The sequence below is a fragment of the Oryctolagus cuniculus genome, chromosome 15, assembly GCF_051225735.1.
Source record: "Oryctolagus cuniculus isolate XC-2025 breed Fujian yellow rabbit chromosome 15, ASM5122573v1, whole genome shotgun sequence".
Classification (NCBI taxonomy): Eukaryota; Metazoa; Chordata; class Mammalia; order Lagomorpha; family Leporidae; genus Oryctolagus; species Oryctolagus cuniculus.
In genome coordinates, this window is record NC_142881.1 from 9,305,894 (window position 1) to 9,324,546 (window position 18,653).

Genomic DNA, 18,653 nt, shown 5'->3' on the forward strand with positions numbered 1-18,653 from the left:
CCCCCACACCGAGGGAGCACTGCCCCTGTAGTGCAGCCGGGGGCCGGTGAGTGTGGGGTGACTGCACTTGGGGCCCTCAGGGCCCCACTGTTACCTGGAGAGTGTTGTGGACAAGGCTGGCCACTTACGTCTTTGTTTTGTGAGTGCTAAGAGATTGCAGTGGAGGACCCTCTGTTTGGTTGAGAGGTTCCTCCCTTAAAGTGAGGCTGGAGGAGTCCACACTGTGCTGAGTTCAGCAGTCAGCAGTGGCTGGGTTGCTAAGGAGAGCTTGGGAGAGGAGAACAGGGAATGAAGAATGAAGAATACAGGGTCTTCCGGAGAGAGGCCGGGCTCCTTCACTGAGGGGCTCCCGGCACTTTGCAAACGAACTTGACGGTAATGGACAAACTTGGAAATGCCTGTCTCTGTTGGATCTAACCAGGAATCGCAGGGCGAGGGTGGGCATGGGAGGATCTGGGGGCCTCGCGTTGTCACGAATCCTGCAGGAATGAAGTAACCTAGGTACAGAAACGAGCGGTGGGCAGTGGGCAGGATTTGGCCTGTGGGCTGTGGTTTGCCAATGCCTTAGTCTACACCACAGAGAAATTAAAGGAGTGTTCATTGACCACTGTTTGTTATGGCAAAAACCCGGAAGTAGCCTACACGTGCTTGAGCACAGAGGAACGGAGCAAGTCTGGTGTATTTCTGTGGAAATGTTTATCAGCCTAACTTGGTTCCTTGGTGATAGAGAGCGGACATTGTTTCAAAGCCCTGTCTTTGGGAGTGGGCATTTAACCTAGTAGGAAACCCGTGGTGCAGGGGTGGAGTGGAACCTGGGGCCGTAGCGCAGGGGTGAAGCTGCTGCCTGCAATGCTGGCATCCCGAGTGGGTGCTGTTCTTGTACCGACTGCTGCACTTCCCATCCATCTCCCTGCTGACGCACCTGGGAAAGCAGCAGAGAATGGCCCAAGTCCTTGGGCCCCTGAGCCCACGTGGGAGACCCTGGGTGGAATTCCAGACTCCTGGCTTCAGTCTGGCCCATCCACAGTTGTTACCATCATTTGGGGAGTGAACCAGCAGATGGAAGATCAATCAATCTCTCTCCTTCTGTGTGTGTGCCTGTCTGTCTCCATCTCTCTGTAACTGTGCCTTCCTTTTTTTTTTTTTTAAAAATTTTATTTATTTATTTGAGAGGCAGAATTAGAGAGAGGGAGAGACAGAGAGAAAGGTCTTCTATCCGCTGGTTCACTCCCCAACTGGCCACCAGCCAGAGCTGGACCAATCTAAAGCCAGGAGCCAGGAGCTTCTTCCGGGTCCCCACACGGTGCAGGGGCCCAAGCGCTCGGGCCATCTTCTTCTCCTTTCCCAGGCCATAGCAGAGAGCTGGATCAGAAGAGGAGCAGCCATGACTCCCACCAGTGCCCATATGGGATGCCGGGGCTGCTACTACGCCACAGTGCTGGCCCCAACTCTGCTTTTAAAATAAATACATCTTTAAAAAAAGGAAAAGAAAACAAAAGAAACCCATGTGCCACATCAGAGCACCTGGGTTCAGTTCTACCAGTGTAGACCGTGCGACTCAGCAGTGATGGCTCAAGTACTTGGGTCCCTGCCACCCCTATGGAGACCTGGATTGAGTTTCTGGCTCCTGGCTCTGGCCCATCTCCAACTACTATGGACATTTTGGAAAGTGGACAAACGGATGGGAGCTTGCTGTGTCTCTGCCTCTCAAAAAAAACTTTTTTAAGTTTGTTATTCATTTTTTTTTAAGATTTATTTATTTATTTGAAAGTTGGAATTACACAGAGAAAGGAGAGGCAGAGAGAGAGAAGTCTTCCATCTGCTGGTTCACGCCCCAGTTGGCTACAACAGCCGAAGCCAGGAGCCAGGAGCTTCTTCCAGGTCTCCCACGTGGGTACAGGGGCCCAAGGACTTGGGCCATCCTCCACTGCTTTCTCAGGCCTTAGCAGAGAGCTGGATTGGAAGGGGAGCAGCCAGGACCAGAACCAGTGCCCGAATGGGATGCCGGCACTGCAAGCGGCAGCTTCACCCTCAATGCCACAGTGCCGACCCCTTGTTACTCATTTGTATGATTAAAAACGAGATCTATTTTGTCGCTACGTATATGTACATAAAGTACATCCAACCCTTGGTGTCCCAGGGTGGGGGGTGGGCCCCAGGGCCCCCGCAAATGCTGAATTGTGTAGATTTCAAGTCCCTGCTATGAAACGGCATAGTGCTTGCATACAACCCATGCACGCTGGGTAAATTATAGTGCCTAACACAAGGCAAACGCAGTGTCAGTGGCTTGGGGCCGTCTTGTCTCTGGGCTGACGACAAGAGTAAAGTCTGTGCGATGTTTCCCTCTGAGTATTTTCAGGCCAGGGCTGGCTAACTCCACCTGTGGGGAGCCCATGGATTAGGAGGCTGACTCTCGTAGTGAGCCGGAAGCTGAGGGAGTGCATTGGTGATGGCTGGTGCCTTCTGCAAGGCCACCTTCCTCCGTGCCGCGTTTTATTTCTTAGGGCCTTGGGGGGCTGTCTGGACCCAGGATTGATGACCGGCTGGGAGAGACGAGAACTTAGGTGTCTGGTTGTGTACAGGTGTTAAACTCCAGGAACAAAGAGCACTGGGCAGTGATAGCTACAGGGCCTGCGTTGGGTCATCGTGGGGTGGGGGCTGGGTTCCGTGGCTCAGGGGGCTCAGGGGGCTCCTCTGGTCTGTCCGCAGGGCCGCTGTACGTCCTGGTTGAGTACGCCTCCAAGGGCAACCTGCGCGAGTACCTGCGAGCCCGCAGGCCGCCCGGCATGGAGTACTCCTACGACATTAACCGGGTGCCCGAAGAACAGATGACCTTCAAGGACCTGGTGTCGTGCACCTACCAGCTGGCCAGGGGCATGGAGTACTTGGCTTCCCAGAAGGTGAGTTCCCTGCCTTCTACTTGGTGGGGGGTGGAAGCCGGTCCAAAACCTCTTTGAACAGGCAGTTGGGAGGTGCTCATCAAGCCCTGGCATGCCAGGCACAACCTTGGAAAATACTTACTGCCTTACTCACAACTCAAGCAGCCTCCTGAACCCGTCTCGGCTCCCGCTGATGGGCAGAGATGTCGGGCTGGCCTTGACTTGGTCACCGTGGCCGGCTGGAGCACGAACGGCCGCTCCGCGGAGTGTGCCCGGGCATCCTGATGACTTTTTTTTCCTCCTTTTTGGTGTTAATGTTTTTGGACACCGACTCTGGGTGTTGTGTTTCGGGCTTTGAGTTGGATATAACGTTAAATATTGTGAAGAGTGAAGATCAAACAGAAGGGGTATTTTAGTGACCCAGAGTCCGGGTTTGTTTTGTCTCACTTGGCGGGGGAGCCTCTGTGGTTAGGAGGCGGCCAGGTCCCCCGAGGTGAATCGCTGGCATTCCAAGCGTGCCACTGCCCGTGGAACTTCAGCTATGCCGGTTATTCCAAAAGCAGCCAGACAGGTATCCTGATATCCTCAGGGGCATTTTCGAGGACCCCTCCTCAGCCCCGCAAGGTTGCAGCCCCTCCTGGGGCAGAGGTGGGCCCAGCTGCTCCCTGCAGTAGAGCTGAACACGCAGCTGCGTCCCTCAGGTCCCCAGGCAGGTGCGAGCCACGTCCTCTGCCAACACAAACCACCTGAGCCTGGGCCGCTTGAAGGGCCTGCCAGCCACGGGAGTGCCCGCCAGTCGTAAGTGTGTATGGGGTGTGCCTGGGAGCGTGTGCGTGTGTTCAGGTGTGCATGCATGTGGGGTGTGTGTGCAGCTGTGCACGGGGAGGTTGGGCGTGGAGACAGAGGGTGACTCAGACTGCCGAGCAGGTCGGGCAGGCCTGGAGAGAGAGGCCTGGCTGTCTTTCCCGTTTCTGCAGCTCATGCATTCCCACAGGGAGTGCTGGGAGGGGAGGTCTGGCCGCAGACTGCCCTCTCTGATCCTTTGCTCTTGGTCACTTTGTGCCCTCCTGGGTGGGAGATGGAGGAAGCATTTTTCGCACCCAGTGAGGAGCTGCTCCTAATTGGAAAGAGGTGGGAGCCGGGCCTCACCACTCATTCAGTCCTGCAACAAATACTGCTGGGCAGCCCGAACGTCGCGTGCCCTGCCTAGGCCCTCCAGTGAGGTGGTCAGGACAGATAGAACCCCTGGCCTCTTGGAGCAGAGACCATGGGTGACAGTAGGAGAGACTGCCAGCAAGTGTGGGAATAAGAAGCGTGCAGACTGAGAAGTGTGCAGTGGGATAAGGCACAGCTCGTGCAGGGCCTCGAAGACCCAGACAAGGCCCCTGGACTTGGTTCTCGGTGCTGGGAGCCATCGAGGGCAGTATCAAGAGCCAGTCCCTGCTCCAAAGATTTGAGCTGCTGAGTCCCTGTGACAGTGATGAGATTGGAGCCGGCGCTGTGGTGTAGTGGGTAAAGCCACCGCCTGCAGTGCTGGCATCCCATATGGGTGCCAGTTCAAGTCCCGGCTGCTCCACGTCCGATCCAGCTCTCTGCTATGGCCTGGGAAAGCAGTAGAAGATGGTCCAAGTCCTTGGGCCCTTGCACTCACGTGGGAGACCCTGTAGAAGCTCTTGGCTCCTGGCTTCGGATCAGCACAGCTCTGGCCATTGCAGCCAATTGGGAAGTAAACCAATGGATGGAAGACCTCTCTCTCTCTCTCTCTCTGTCTCTCCTTCTCTCTCTGTGTAACTCTTGACTTTCAAATAAATAAATAAATCTTTAAAAAAAAAGTGATGAGGTTGAGGGCCAGGGCTTATTGGGTCCCAAGACACCAAGAGAAGTCCGTAGGTTGATTTTGGACAAGTTTCTGTATCAGACGGTCAACAGAGTCCATGGATGATAAGGGATGGACGAGAGGAAGAGCCATCAAGATGCCTCCTGGATTTCTAGCCCAAGAAATCGGACAGTGGTGCAGCTTCCCGGGGCGGGGAATCGGATGTCTCCAGGGCTGGGGCAGATTTCCGTGGAAAATCCAGAGCTCATTTGGAATGTCTGAGTGCCACTCAAGGGGAGGTGTCACAAGGCTGAGGCTCAGCTCCAGGGCCACGTCGGCTGTCGGGAGCCAGCAAAGGACGGGGCATTGTCACACCATGGGAATGGGAGTGGACAGTAGCCTGGGGGAAGCCCAGAGCAGGGAGGAAAGAAGCCTGGAGTCGGACCCTGAGACAACTCTAAAAGACTGGCCAAACGCACAGGGCCTCACGTGGAGCCGGAGAATGCCCCGTCTGCGAGGTGGACGAACCCAGGATGTGGTCTGCAAGGCCCCCACGAGAGAGTCCGCAGTGCCTCCCTCTGCTTGGAGGACGGGAGAAGCAGCAGGACGGGCCTGGTGCCACGGCCAGCGGTGGCCCTGTCCCAACCCAGCCCAGCCCCAGCCCTCTGGGATCCTCCTTGTCTTGGAGCTCCGCAGTGCTGTGGAAAGAGAAGTGAGGACCAGCTGGACGCATCCGAGGATGACTGTGCGGAGGGAGGAAGGGCCCTTCCCGCTGAGCGAGAGCGGTCATTGCTGCTCCTGCTCTCCATCGGCCAGGCACGGGGGCAGGCGTGCGTCGTGCAGCATCTTACGTGCCCCTCCGAGAACTCTCACGTGGGTGGAACGGGATTCCCGTTGTGTAGCCAAGGAGGCCGTGGACTGTTGGAAAGTGGCAGTTTGCTTTGAGCTCAGGTGTGGCCGCATCCCTGTCCTTGCTTCCGAGTTGGGGCACATAGGTCCTCAGGGTGGAGTGGATGGCCCCAGACCTCAGTCTCCTGGTCCTGCACCCAGCTGTCCAGTGCTCTCGGCTGATCCTGCCCACCTGGACCCAGGTGAGAGCAGGGAAGGTCCCTGTGCTGGGACTGGTATAGCCCAGTGTGGCTCTTTGCCTTCACGTTGCTGAAGGGTCTGGGTAGAGGTGACTACTCATGTGTCCTTAGGGCATTGCCTGGCTCCACAGCACCGTGCCATCAGTTGAAACTGGTGGGAGACAGAGAGGTTAAGAGTGGAGCTTGTGGGAGGAGCCTGCTTCTCAACCCAGAGCATCCTCGTGGAGGTGGAGAGTGAGCAGCAGGGGAGGGCTAGACGCCTCCTGCCCCAGCCAGCCCCGCCGGGCAGGGATGGGCTTGCTCGAGACCTGCTGCGTGAGGCAAAGGACAGAGACCTGCGGAACACTGAGCAGGGGCAATTGTGATGTCGGCTCGGTGGACACTTTCTGGGCCAGCTCTGGGCTTGTGCGGGGATGTTGAGATGAGCATGCAGGGCCTGACCTCAGGCAGTGAGTGGTCAGTTGTGTGTGTGTGTGTGTGTGTGTGTGTGTGTGGCAGCCAGGGGAGGCAGACAAACACACACTGTGGTGTGTAACAAGCACTGTAATACAGTAGGTAACAGGTTATTTGAGCCTTACACAATTTAAAAAACCCTGGCTTTTTTAGCACATCTCTCCAACCCAGTTAAACCTCCAAAGTGTTAAACCTGAGTGGGCTGGGTTAATTTAAAGCAAGCCTTGGCTTCCCCATCTGTAGAATGGGTATAATCCTGCTATCCTCTGTGTTGCTATGGGAATGAATTGCTGGCAGCCGTACAGAGGCACCCAGCACACTGTCTGCACCACAGGGATGTTAGTCTCCCTTTCCTTAGCCACCCACTGTCCCTCACCTGTGGGAAAACAGAATGCTGATTGGTTCCAGGGCCCACGTGATACGAAACGGCCGGCTGTCAGTGCTGGGGAACACTCGGGTCTGTGCAGACGATGGGGATTTGGCTCGCCTTTAGTCACTTTTGTTGCTTTGGGTGTTAGTTCCAAGTCTCCTGTTGCTCAACCCAGCGGGGGGAGGGGGACGCTGGGGGTCCCCAGCACCCTGGGAAAGATGGTGGAGGGAGCCCCCAGCAGCGTCTCTGTCCAAGTGGAGCCCTGATGTGTGGTCGGAGCCGAGTGCCGGGGCAGCCAGATTCCCTGACCACACAGCTTGCCAAATGCAGAGTGCGCATGTCGGCGGGAGCGCACCACCGGCGGAGTTTGGCCCAGAGCTTGGAAGTTCAATTTGAAGAGGCCTCCAAGCCCGGGAACGCGGCTCCAGCCCAGACGGCTCTCTGGGCGGCTGGGAGCTCTCGAGTTTCCTGCTCCTAGTCTGGCCAGGGACCGGCAGGCTTGGGTGGCTTTCCTGCTTTCCCGTTCCTGATCGGAGCCCATCCCCATGGGGCCCGGCAGCGAACGCACTCAGGAAGTAGTTGGGCGTGGGAGAGATTAAAGTCAGTCCTTATTTATATTTCAGGGGGGTTGAGCTGCTCTGTTTTGCACTGCCCGTCTCGCGGGGCGCCTGTCTGAGATGGGCCCCGGCACAGCCTCATCGGGCGGGTCAGAGACGGGCTTCCTAGGACAGTTAGCCTCCAGGAGGAGCACTGTCAAAGCACTTGCTTGCAGCTTCCAAAAATAGGGGTGATGACTTGGGACCTGGTCATCCTGTATCGTGATGAATTCTTGGAACATTGAAGTGCAACAGCTTACCCGAGCGGCGTCGGTGAAAGGAACAGGAGACGATGGAGTAACCAGGCTTTTCCGAGCCCAGAGTTAGGATCAGAACCGTCGATCCGCCTGAATCTTCGGCTGGCTTGTGGCAAGCACTGTAGCGTTTTGACCCCATGTACAGGGCAGAGACAGCTTGCCGGTCAACTGGACTAAGAATGTGGTGTTGGGCCAGCGCCGCGGCTCACTAGGCTAATCCTCCGCCTAGCGGCGCCGGCACACCGGGTTCTAGTCCCGGTCGGGGCGTCGGATTCTGTCCCGGTTGCCCCTCTTCCAGGCCAGCTCTCTGCTGTGGCCCGGGAGTGCAGTGGAGGATGGCCCAAGTGCTTGGGCCCTGCACCCGCATGGGAGACCAGGAGAAGCACCTGGCTCCTGCCATCGGATCAGCGCGGTGCGCCAGCCACAGCTCGCCAGCCGCAGCGGCCATTGGAGGGTGAACCAACGGCAAAAGGAAGACCTTTCTCTCTGTCTGTCTCTCTCTCACTGTCCACTCTGCCTGTCAAAAAAAAAAAAAAAAAGAATGTGGTGTTGGCTGAGAGATGGGTCAGGATAGGGTGTGGTTGGTGTCGTGGGAGGTGTGGAAGCTGGAAGGGGGTCAGGGGAGGGGTCACGTGGGAGCAGGGTGGGCGGTGGAGACTGTCCGGTCTGAGAGACTCGCAGCAGGAGGGGAGTGCGATGGACGTATGGGGAGGTGCTTGGAGTTGAAATGGACAGGCCTAGGCCGAGTGTGTGAAGCGTACTGGTGTACTCAGAACCAGAGAGGTGAAGGGTTAGGAGCCTGGAACTTTGAATTTGCAATGCTAAGGGCACAGCACTGTGGAGGTGCTGCACCACTGGTTGAAAACCAGGACAGGGGTCTCGGGGAACAGGTCGGGATAGAAATGGGAATTTGCGTGGAAAGTTGTCACCACGAGGACACAGGGGAACGCACAGCCTTCGTGGCTCAGTATCTCTACCATGGGGGCCTGATGCGCAGACCAACAAAAGTCGGGGAAGGGGAGAGACAGACTGAGCTGAGACAGGGGGTCAGCGAGGGCTCCAGAGGGACAGATTTCAAACCGAGCTGCAGGGAGCAAGATTTTGGGAGTCTGAGGAGGTCACAGGATGGGGTTCTTCATCGGCACAGGGAGGAGCAGAGATGGACAGAGGCCGGAATGGCGCAGGAGTGAACAGGAGATGGAGAAGATGTGAGGTTGGAGTCTCGTACCTCTGCTGGGGATTTGCCAGTAAGAGAGAATGTGTGATGAACGGTTTCAGGATGATCTAATCAAGAACTTGGGTGCAGGGGCTTCTACTGTGGCACAGTAGGCTAGTCTTCCGCCCGAGGCACCTGCATCCCATTTGGGTGCCGGTTCAAGACCCGGCTGCTCCACTTCCGATCCAGCTCTCTGCTGTTATGGCCTGGGAAAGTAGTGGAGGTGGCCCACATCCTTGGGCCCCTGCACCCGCACGGGAGACCAGGAGAAGGTCCTGGCTCCTGGCTTCGGATTAGCCCAGTCCAGCCATTGCAGCCATCTGGGGAGTGAACCAGCGGATGGAAAACCTCTCTGTCTGTCTCTCCCTCTCTCTGTGTAGCTCTACCTCTCAAATAAATAAAATCTTTTAAAAAAAGAACTTGGGCGCAGCTGTGAGGGTTCAGAACTGCAGAGGGAGAACGCGGTTACTGTCTTGCCCTCGGCTCTTTGAGATGATTGGCACCTCGCTTTGTTTATTTTTAATTCGAAAGTGCCAGTGCCACATGTGGGGGTCTCAGGTGGTGTCGGCCTCCCAGCTCAGTCTTACATCCCCGTCCTGTCTTTTGGGTAACTCACTACAACCTGTGTTTGACCTCAGATGGGCCTCTGCCTGCACTTTAAGCAATGGCGGTATTGTCTTTTTGTTCTAAGCATTGTGAAGTTAGTTCTTGTTCTTGATTTCAGTGTATTCACCGGGATTTAGCAGCCAGAAACGTTTTGGTCACGGAGAACAATGTGATGAAAATAGCAGACTTCGGACTGGCCAGAGATATCAACAACATCGACTATTACAAGAAAACCACCAATGTAAGTGTGTGGCCGTGATGGTGGGAAGGGGCGGGGTGCAGAACCTTCTGTGACAGAAGGTCACGCGTGGCCCAGGGCAGGAGGAGACTGGTGAGGGTTTCCCCAGCCCTTCCTCGTCCTTCTTTGGCCTTCCTGGTCACTCACTCTCACTGGGGCCGTGTTTAGGGTAATTTCTGTAAAATACTCCATGTACAGAGGGATCCGCAGCCTCTAGACTCTGCACACAGCTCGTGTTGAGAACCTTCACGTGGGGGCAGGTGTTGTACAGTGGTTAAGCTGCTGCTCATGATGCTGCCCCCCCCCCCATATCAGAGCGCCAGTTCCAGTCCCAGCTGCCTGCTTGCAGCCCAGTGCTAATGTACCTGGAGAGCAGCGGGGGATGGCCTGAGTGCTCAGGCCCCTGCACCCATTTGGGAAACCCAGGTGGAGTTCCAGAGCCCCAGATTTAGACTGGTCCAGCCCCAGCCAGTGTGGCCATTTGGGGAGTGAACCAGCAGGTGAACGACCTTTCTCTCCCCTCTGCTTCTCTCTCTGCCTTTCAAATGAATAAATTTGCTTTCTAATAAAAGAAGCTTTCATAGAAAAGAATAGAGCTTGGACATTCCCGAGTTAATTTTTCCTAGAGGCTGGTCAGGGTATGTGTTTGTACCACAGAGACATGACCATGAGAATCCAAGGAGCTGGCCTTGGTGGAGGGGCCCGCATCTGTGTATCGCATACGTCCACTGTAGCTTATTGCCCCCCAGGGACTGACCAGTAACAATCATTAAAACATCCACTCCTGGATGGGCACAGCCCCATGGAGTTTGCCAGGGTAAGCCTGTCTCAGCATGCTGGCTTGAACATTTTCTCCTGTCCCGGCAGGGTCGACTTCCAGTCAAGTGGATGGCTCCGGAAGCCCTGTTCGATCGGGTGTACACTCACCAGAGTGATGTGTGAGTAACTCCGAACCCTGGCTTTTCCTGGCAGAAGTGCCAGAAGGTTGCATGTTTGCTCCCTTTCTTCTTTCTCCGGTGTTGCTGCATTTCACACGCTCACAGGAGATGTAGTGGGCGGCCTGGGAGAGGGCGGATTTTATGGTAGGCTGGTAACCAGCGCTGTGTTACTAATCTGCCTGGCTTCAAAGAGCGGAGGAGGTGGAACTGATGCCCGCCCCCCACCCCCGCTGGGGCGGAAGTCCCTCCCCCCAATCATGGACGTGCAGCTGCAAAGCCGCCTTCAAGTTTGCCAAGTTTCCAAGCCCTTGGCACGGACTCCACTCTCTCAAAGGTGGCTTGTCCTGTGTCCCCTAACCTGGGTTTGTTCTTGACGGGGGCAGCTGAGTGGGATGCAGTCGCCCCGAGGGGTTCCCTCAACAAGCATCCTGGGCGTGTCTCAGCATCCCTGGGAACACTCTGGAATGGTCGTAGAAAGGACGCAGTATTTCCGTTACTGTGCACTTGAAATGCTGTCAGGGTCAGGCTCCCACCGACCTTAGCAGTCTGGATCTGGAGTTAGAAGCTCTCACCACAGGGACAAGGCAGGGGAAGGTCCCATTTTTGCAGGCTCCTGTGAGTCGCTCATTAGCCCAAAGGAAAAGGTTTGGAAAGAAACCCAGAGGGGCTGTTCTTGTTCACATGAGCAGGAAGCTTTCTGGAAGGGGCGAGCCTGGACTCTGTGCTCCCGCAGTGGGTGCCCTCGTCACGCCCAGCAGGGCGCTGATTGTCCTAAGTGGGCGGTGTGGGCTCCTGCCCCTCCAGGGTTCGGTGACGGTGATGTGTGCCTTGTCCTGTCTTTGCAGCTGGTCTTTCGGGGTGTTGATGTGGGAGATCTTCACGTTAGGGGGCTCGCCCTACCCAGGCATTCCCGTGGAGGAACTCTTCAAGCTGCTCAAGGAAGGACATAGGATGGACAAGCCGGCCAACTGCACCAACGAGCTGTAAGGGCCCCCATCCCCGCCCCGCCGGGCCTCTGGGGTGCACGGAGGTGTCTCCTGACGGGTCTCGGTTCTCTGGGGCCCCGAGTTTTCTAGACTTGTCTGGAGGAGAGGAGTCACTAGCACTGAGACAGATAGCCACACTGAGAGCCCTTGCTTGTCCCTTCTGAGGGCATCACAGGGGTGCAGGGCTGCTCTCCCAGGGCCGCTGGGCTGTGCTGGCCATCGTCTGCTCTCTGCGTGCAGGAAGAGGCTGGAAGGCCATGGGCCGCCCTGCACGGTGGGGTTGAGGCCCCGTGCTGCACCTGGCCCCAGCGTGGCGGGAGCAGGATGGGTGTTTCCGGAGCTGGTTGGCCCCTGCCACATGTCCCCAGAGTGCATGGGCCGGTGTCTGGGTGTCCACTTGGCACCCCGGATTTAGCACAAAGGATTATAAAGGTCTCCAGATGCCCTCCTCGGAGTACCAGACCTGGCTACTGAACCAGGAGCAAGTTTCTAGAGAATTCCACGCCACGCTTCATGTGGAACGGTGCTGTTAGTGATGTGTGTCTTGTGCAGTTGAATCACCGCGTTGACGCCAAGTCTGCCCCTTGGCCCCAGGATTAGCCAGGAAGAGCGGCTGTCCCGGAACCGCAGCCCGTGGGGGAGCCATGGGGATTTTCTGTCAGTAATCCTCGGGGGTGCTGTTTGGTGTACGGTAGGCGTGTGGTGAATGGCCCCATTTTTTTAGCTAGTTGAATAAAAGCACCAATTGTGCGCCTGTGACTTTTTCTAACGTGGAGGATCTGTGGAAACCCACAATCGAGATAAGTCCAGGAGCTGGGCCTACCTAAGAGTTAATCAGGAAGTTAGTGCGCAGCCCAGGGGCAGCAGATTAATTCATGAAAACCTGACACAGTTCTGATGTTCAAAGGTTTTTTTTTTTTTTTTTTTTTAACCAAGGCACCTTTGTCAATTGAAAATCTTGGAAAACAAACCCAGGTTGTCGTGTGGATCATGGAGGAGCTGCTTTTGTCTAGGCAGAAGTGTTTGTGGAGGGAAGACCTGAGGCTGACAAGCCAATGTGTCCCTTCCCTTGGCCCCCAAAGAGTCTTCAAAGCGTAGTGCCATTGTGACGTGTCACACTGGGGTCACGTGGCAACACAGGTGTCTTTTTTTTTTTTTTAAAGATTTTATTTATTCAGAGAGAGAAGTCTTCAATCCTCTGGCTCACCCCACAAATGGCCGCAGTGGCCAGGGCTGGACCAATCCGAAGAACCAGGAGCTTCTTGCGGGTCCCCAACGTGGGTGCAGGGGCCCAAGTACTTGGTCCATCTTCTGCTGCTTTCCCAGGTGCATTAGCAGGGAGCTGGGTTGGAAGTGGAGCAGCCGGGACTTGAACCAGTGCCCATTTGGGATGCCAGTACCGCAGGGGGCAGCTTTACCTGCCACGCCACGGCGCCAGCTCTCACAGATGTCTTTCTGATGACCTGGACACCTTCCTAAAGCATTTTGGGCAAGAGTGATGGTTTTGTACATCACAGTGCGTTACACAGAAAGCACAGTGACCAACTCTTCAGGGGACGCGAGTGACCACCTGCTAATGTAGCTGCTTGGAAAGTTCTAGAACATTTTCATCATTAGGGCACCTCTCCACGTAGCTTACTAAAGTGGCTGTCACCCTGCTCCTAGTACTTAAGGAAATCCACCTCTTCCAGGTATATGATGATGAGAGACTGCTGGCACGCGGTGCCCTCACAGAGACCCACGTTCAAGCAGTTGGTGGAAGACTTGGATCGCATTCTCACTCTGACAACCAACGAGGTAAGGCCCTCCTTCCACAGGCCTGGCCCTGGGAGAGGCACACAGCTCATTCAGGGTGGGCTCCCACTGGAGGCTGTGGTGCACGTGGTCAGAGTTAAAACTGCGTGTTCCTCTCAAATTCGGACTTTTCTCAGAACTGCATTTTTCTGGATTCTGACTCAGGAATCCTAAGACCAAGGGGCGCTTTGAGGCTGGCCTCAGGGTGGCTGGTGGTGGCGTGGCCGGGTGTGAGGAGGGCGAGGGGGTCCCGTGGCAGCCACGTGGTGTGTGTGGGAAGCAGCCGGGATGGATGTGGGGTGCTGGTTCCATTCCGCGGCCTGGTCACTCGGGTGACTGTGGATGGACTCTGGCCAGTCGGCCTGACCGGATGCAGCGAGGTTTTGCAGTTCCAGCGTCTGTGTGGCACCACCCTGTCCTGCGGGGTCCGTGTGGCAATGGCCTGTGGCTTTATAGTCTCTCTGTGTGTATGTAAACAGACACTCAGTTTCCTAAAATGAATGATTTACACGATTTTTAAGTGAAAACGTGTGTAAGTTGAGCATCCCTGATCCAAAAATCCAGACTGCTCCAAAGTACAAAACTTTGCAAACACTCCTGTGACGCCACACGAGGAAAACTCCACACCTCGCTGGGTCGCAGCAAAAATGCAGGTGTGATAGAAATATTTTAAGCTGTGCATATAAGGTGTATGTAAAACATAAATGAATTTGGTGCTTAGATTTGGATCCCATCCCCAAGATACCTTTTTCCAAAATTAAAAAAAAAAATCCAAATGTGAGCTGCTTCTTGTCCCAGCATTTTGGTAAAATAGCGATTTTCCAGGAGGGATTTACAATCTCTGCCAACAAGAGCGGTGCTCTCACCATGGCTTCGGCAGGTAGATCAGGTAGCCTTGGACATAATGGCCAAAACATAGTGTGGGCGGGAGACACAGATAAACCCGGCGAGGCCAGGCAGACCCCAGGATGGAGAGACGCTGTTCATGAATGAATGGCGCGATGTTTGATGAGGGTGTGGGACGGTGTCTCTCCACACACACACAATCCCAAGTCACACGGTTGTCCTTTCTACAACAACAACAAGTGAAGAACTGGCACGCGTTTCAGAAGGAAAGCAGCACACTCATTTCTGTTAGAAAATAGCTTCAGAGTGGTTTTTCCGGCAACTCGTCAAACGCCGTGATAGGAAGCTGCTTCACCCAGCCGCTCTGTCTTGTGCGTCTGACTGCTGCTTGTGCCGGATGGAGGCAGAGAGCGCTTTTAAATGAGCACAGCTGACCTCCAGAAGTTGAAAGCAAAGGAGCAGTTCAAGGGGAAAAAACACCACTTTCTTCTCCTGCCAAAACTGTTGTTTCTAGCATAAGTTCCTTTAACCCTGGACTTGGAATCCACTGATAGCCCTGTTGTTTTCCTATCAGATCTGCAAGTTTATGGCTTCATTTAGAAACTGGGAAAAGGACGAAAGTTCCTTTTTAATGAGCCCACGTCCACGTTCAGTGCTTTGTATTTATGTATTTACGTTTAAAGTGGGTTCATTCATACTGAAATTTATATCTAGTGTCCTGAAATAAAAAAGCAGAACGCCATATTGTCTAACGGATATAAAAATCGAAGTTTCTTTCCTTCTGAAAATCACTTCCATCTGCTGGAGAAAAATGGTTCCATTTAGGACAAAATTTCATTTTTATCATTGTAAGCAAAAAGTCTCCTTTTGAAGTGGTGGGCGTGTTTGTTTCTGGTTGTGCGGTTAATGCTGATGTTGTTGGAACTGACACGTCTCCCTTCTCGGATGGGGACTCTCTCCCGCCAGCCCTGGGGATGAATTATAGGGGGGGCGGGGGTTGCCTTTTAAGATGTCGAGTCGCCAACATTCTGAGGGCTCCGCTCTGATAACACGAGGCTGTTTGTGCCAAGGGCTGTGCTTTGTGCCCCGCTGTCCACAAAACCACATGTCCTAGAATAGTTGCTGGCTTCCGGGTGTGGGAGCAGAGCCACTCCCGACCGTGTGCAGTCCCAGGGGAGAGATCTACTCGTAGCTTCAGGCAGGGTCAGCAGATGCTTTCTCTGCAGGGCCAGGGAGTAAATGTTTTCCTTTTATTTTATTTATCTGAAAGGCATGAGAGACAGAGAAAGAGAGAGAGAGAGATCTTCCATCTGCTGGTTCACTCCCCACATGCCGCCATGGTTGGGGTTGGGCCAGGCCAAAGCCAGGAGCCTGGACCTCCACCCAGGTCTCCCAAGAGGGTGGCAGGGGCCCAAGCAGTCGGGCCATCTGTGCTGCTGCTCTCCCAGGCGCCGTTAGTGAGGAGCTGGATCAGAAGTGGAGCAGTCGGGACTGGAACCCGTGCTCTTGTGGCTTGCCGCTGTTGCAGGTGGTGGCTTAACCCCCTGTGCCACCTTGCTGGCCCTGAGAATACACATTTCCCACCTGGACAGCCACACGGGCTCTGCTGCAGCCCGGCCATCCTAGCGTGAAGGCAGACCAGGCAGTATGTAAATAGATGTGATTTTGTTGTAGTAAAATGTTGGCGACCCTCTCCTTGGAAGTTTCCAGAATTTTGGAATTTATGTCTCTGTATTTCACGCTTTAGTGCCAGAAGATACTACCTTTCTTTTGACTTTTTTTTTTTTTTTCCAACCGTTTACAAACGGTTCAAGGCATCCTGAGCAGGAGAGACTCTGAATTTCAAACCTTCGGGGCTGTGAAACTTCCCTTCTGGTTACTGCACTTCCCTTGAGCAGCCCGTGTTGGATTTAACATGCATGAGTATGTGCGGGCCTGTTTACATTTTGAGCTCGGGGAGTAATGAATGACATCTGTTCAATTACCCCCTGAATGGAGACGCGGTCCCCTTAAATTACCCTAGGAACTGCAATAGTAAAAAGTCGCTCAAGTAAACATTCGTGGTCTCCACTCTTGCAAGGAGGCCTGGTCCCACCCCAGCCAGTTGTGCGCGTCTCTTGCCGGGGCTTGAATTTGAACTTGGCTTTAGCTAGAAGGGCGCTTACCTCCCATGTAAGTGGAGGTGACCGCCTGGCACCTGCAGCTCAGCCAGCCGATGATGGTTGCTAAGTGGAAAGCCTAGAGCAGCCTGCGGTCTGTTATTGGGGTGGGGGGCGGTGGTCTGGGGGTGGGGGAGGGCTCTGGCAGTCAGCAGGGGGCCGCACCCCCTGTGCTCCGTCCAGGGGCGGCCCCCTGCATCCCAGCATCGCGAATGCCAACGTCTCAGAGCCTGTCTTTGAAACCAAACTCTTCTCTTCCCTCCTTTCAGGAGTACTTGGACCTCAGCCAGCCTCTCGAGCCATACTCACCTAGTTAGCCTGACTCAAGATGAAATAAATCGTCTCTCTTCCCTTCTTTCAGGAGTACTTGGACCTCAGCCAGCCTCTCGAACAGTACTCACCTAGTTACCCTGACTCAAGGAGTTCTTGTTCTTCAGGGGATGACTCTGTGTTCTCTCCGGACCCCATGCCTTACGAACCACGCCTCCCTCAGTATCCACACGTAAACGGCAGTGTGCAAACATGAAGGCAGGCGTCTGTCCGTCCCCAGGCGGGGCGGCCCGAGCAGGGAGGCCACGCCTCCTAGAGCTTGCTGTCTCCGCTAGCCTATGTGGATCCGAGGAGTGAGTCATTGGAAACGTAATCGGCGCGGTTGCCAGCGCGTGGTCTTTGCCACGAGAGCGTCCTGGGGGCCACGGACGGCCACGCAGCCCCTCCGCGCCGCCGTGGTACTGGCTGAGGACCACTGGGACTCAAGGCAGATGCGCCTTCTGCCTTCCTTGTTAATTTTGTAATAATTGGAGAAAATATATGTCAGCACACACTTACAGAGCACAAATGCAGTATATAGGTGCTGGATGTATGTAAATATATTCAAATTATGTATAAATATATATTATATATTTACAAGGAATTATTTTTTGTATTGATTTTAAATGGATGTCCCAATGCACCTAGAAAATTGGTCTTTTTTTTTAATAGCTATTTGCTAAATGCTGTTCTTACACAGAATTTCTTAATTTTCATGAGCAGAGGTGGAAAAATACTTTTGCTTTCAGGGAAAATGGTATAACATTAATTTATTAATGAATTGGTAATATACAAAACAATTAATCATTTATAGTTTTTTTGTAATTTAAGTGGCATTTCTATGCAGACAGCGCAGTGGATTAGTTAATCTGCTTGGACTTGACTAGTTATCAGATCCTTTGAAAAGAGAAATATTTACAATATATGACTAATTTGGAGAAAGTGAAGTTTTGATTTATTTGTGTTTAAACTCTGCTGTCAGACGATTGTTCTTAAACGACCTAAATGCCCGTATTTAAAGAGCGCTGCCTAGGACGGTGTTTTCCGTGGGTGCCGTCGCGGGGCCAATGCACCATCCCACTGGACTTCCCGAGACACATGGTGCCAGCGTCCTCTCCAAAAGATGCCTTAATCCGTGCCTGGAGGACGGTCCTCGCCTGAGCTCAGCGCGCAGCATCCCTCTGTCTCTGGCCGCCGGCCGACCGCCCCCGAGCTGCCCGGCTGTCTTCAGCACGTGCGGTCACGGCCATTGAAGAAGCCTGCCGGGATCTTCAGGTCTTGTCCCGGGGAATTGAAACAGAGTGAGTCGTTCTGCCGCCAGTCTGGGGGACACCTCCATCTTTTTGAAAGAGATCGCTTCCGTCTACTTCCGGCCCCTCCGCGGCGGGGGACGAGACGCGGCGGCGGCGGCGGCACCGTCATGGTGTTTGAAAGCGTTGGGTTCTGCTCCTGAAACACCCACTCACTTTGCTGCAGCCGTGCAACACGAATGCGGATTAACACTGATTTTACGTGTTACGGAATTGGAGAAAGTATTTAATAAAACCTGTTAATTTTTATACTGACAATAAAAATGTTTCTACAGATATTAATGTTAACAAGACAAAATAAATGTCACGCAGCTTATTTTTTTAATACTCGTGTGTCTTACCAAATGGTTTCGTGAGCTCAGAGGTGCTGACTGAGCAATTTTTTTTTTAAAGAATCATATTGGATTTATTTGAAAGACAGAATTACAGAGAGAGGTAGAGAGAGAGAGAGAGAGAGAAAGATCTTCCAGCTGTTGGTTCTCTCCCCAAGTAGCCGCAATGGCTGGAGCTGAGCTGATCTGAAGCCAGGAGCCAGGAGCTTCTTCCGGGTCTCCCGTGTGGGTGTAGGGGCCCAAGGTCTTGGGCCATCCTCCGCTGATTTCCCAGGCACATGAGCGGGGAACAACTGGATTGGAAGTGGAGCAGCTGGGACTTGAACCAACACCCATATGGGATGCCGGTGCTGCAGGCCAGGGCTTTAACCCACTGCGCCACAGCGTCGGCCCCCAGCCCTGTCTGTGGTTGAATGCACAGGGCTGGAAAGGGTGTTTGCAAGCAGGGGTGACTTGCCAG

At 54.2% G+C, this 18,653-nt stretch overlaps 1 protein-coding gene across 19 annotated transcripts in view; it reads left to right on the forward strand.

Moving 5' to 3' along the window:
* The window catches only part of FGFR2 (fibroblast growth factor receptor 2), a 104,561-nt gene extending 86,375 nt beyond the window's left edge, over window positions 1–18,186 (forward strand). For 15 of the 19 annotated variants that reach the window (XM_089313375.1, XM_089313376.1, XM_070056997.2 and 12 more), the window contains 6 exons: window positions 2,710–2,900; window positions 9,400–9,522; window positions 10,387–10,457; window positions 11,303–11,440; window positions 13,135–13,240; window positions 16,604–18,186. In XM_089313375.1, coding sequence (XP_089169501.1) covers window positions 2,710–2,900; window positions 9,400–9,522; window positions 10,387–10,457; window positions 11,303–11,440; window positions 13,135–13,240; window positions 16,604–16,768 — 794 coding nt within the window. In that variant the 3' untranslated portion in view covers window positions 16,769–18,186. 19 annotated transcript variants of the gene reach the window in all.
* The last annotated feature ends 467 nt before the right edge of the window (window positions 18,187–18,653 follow it).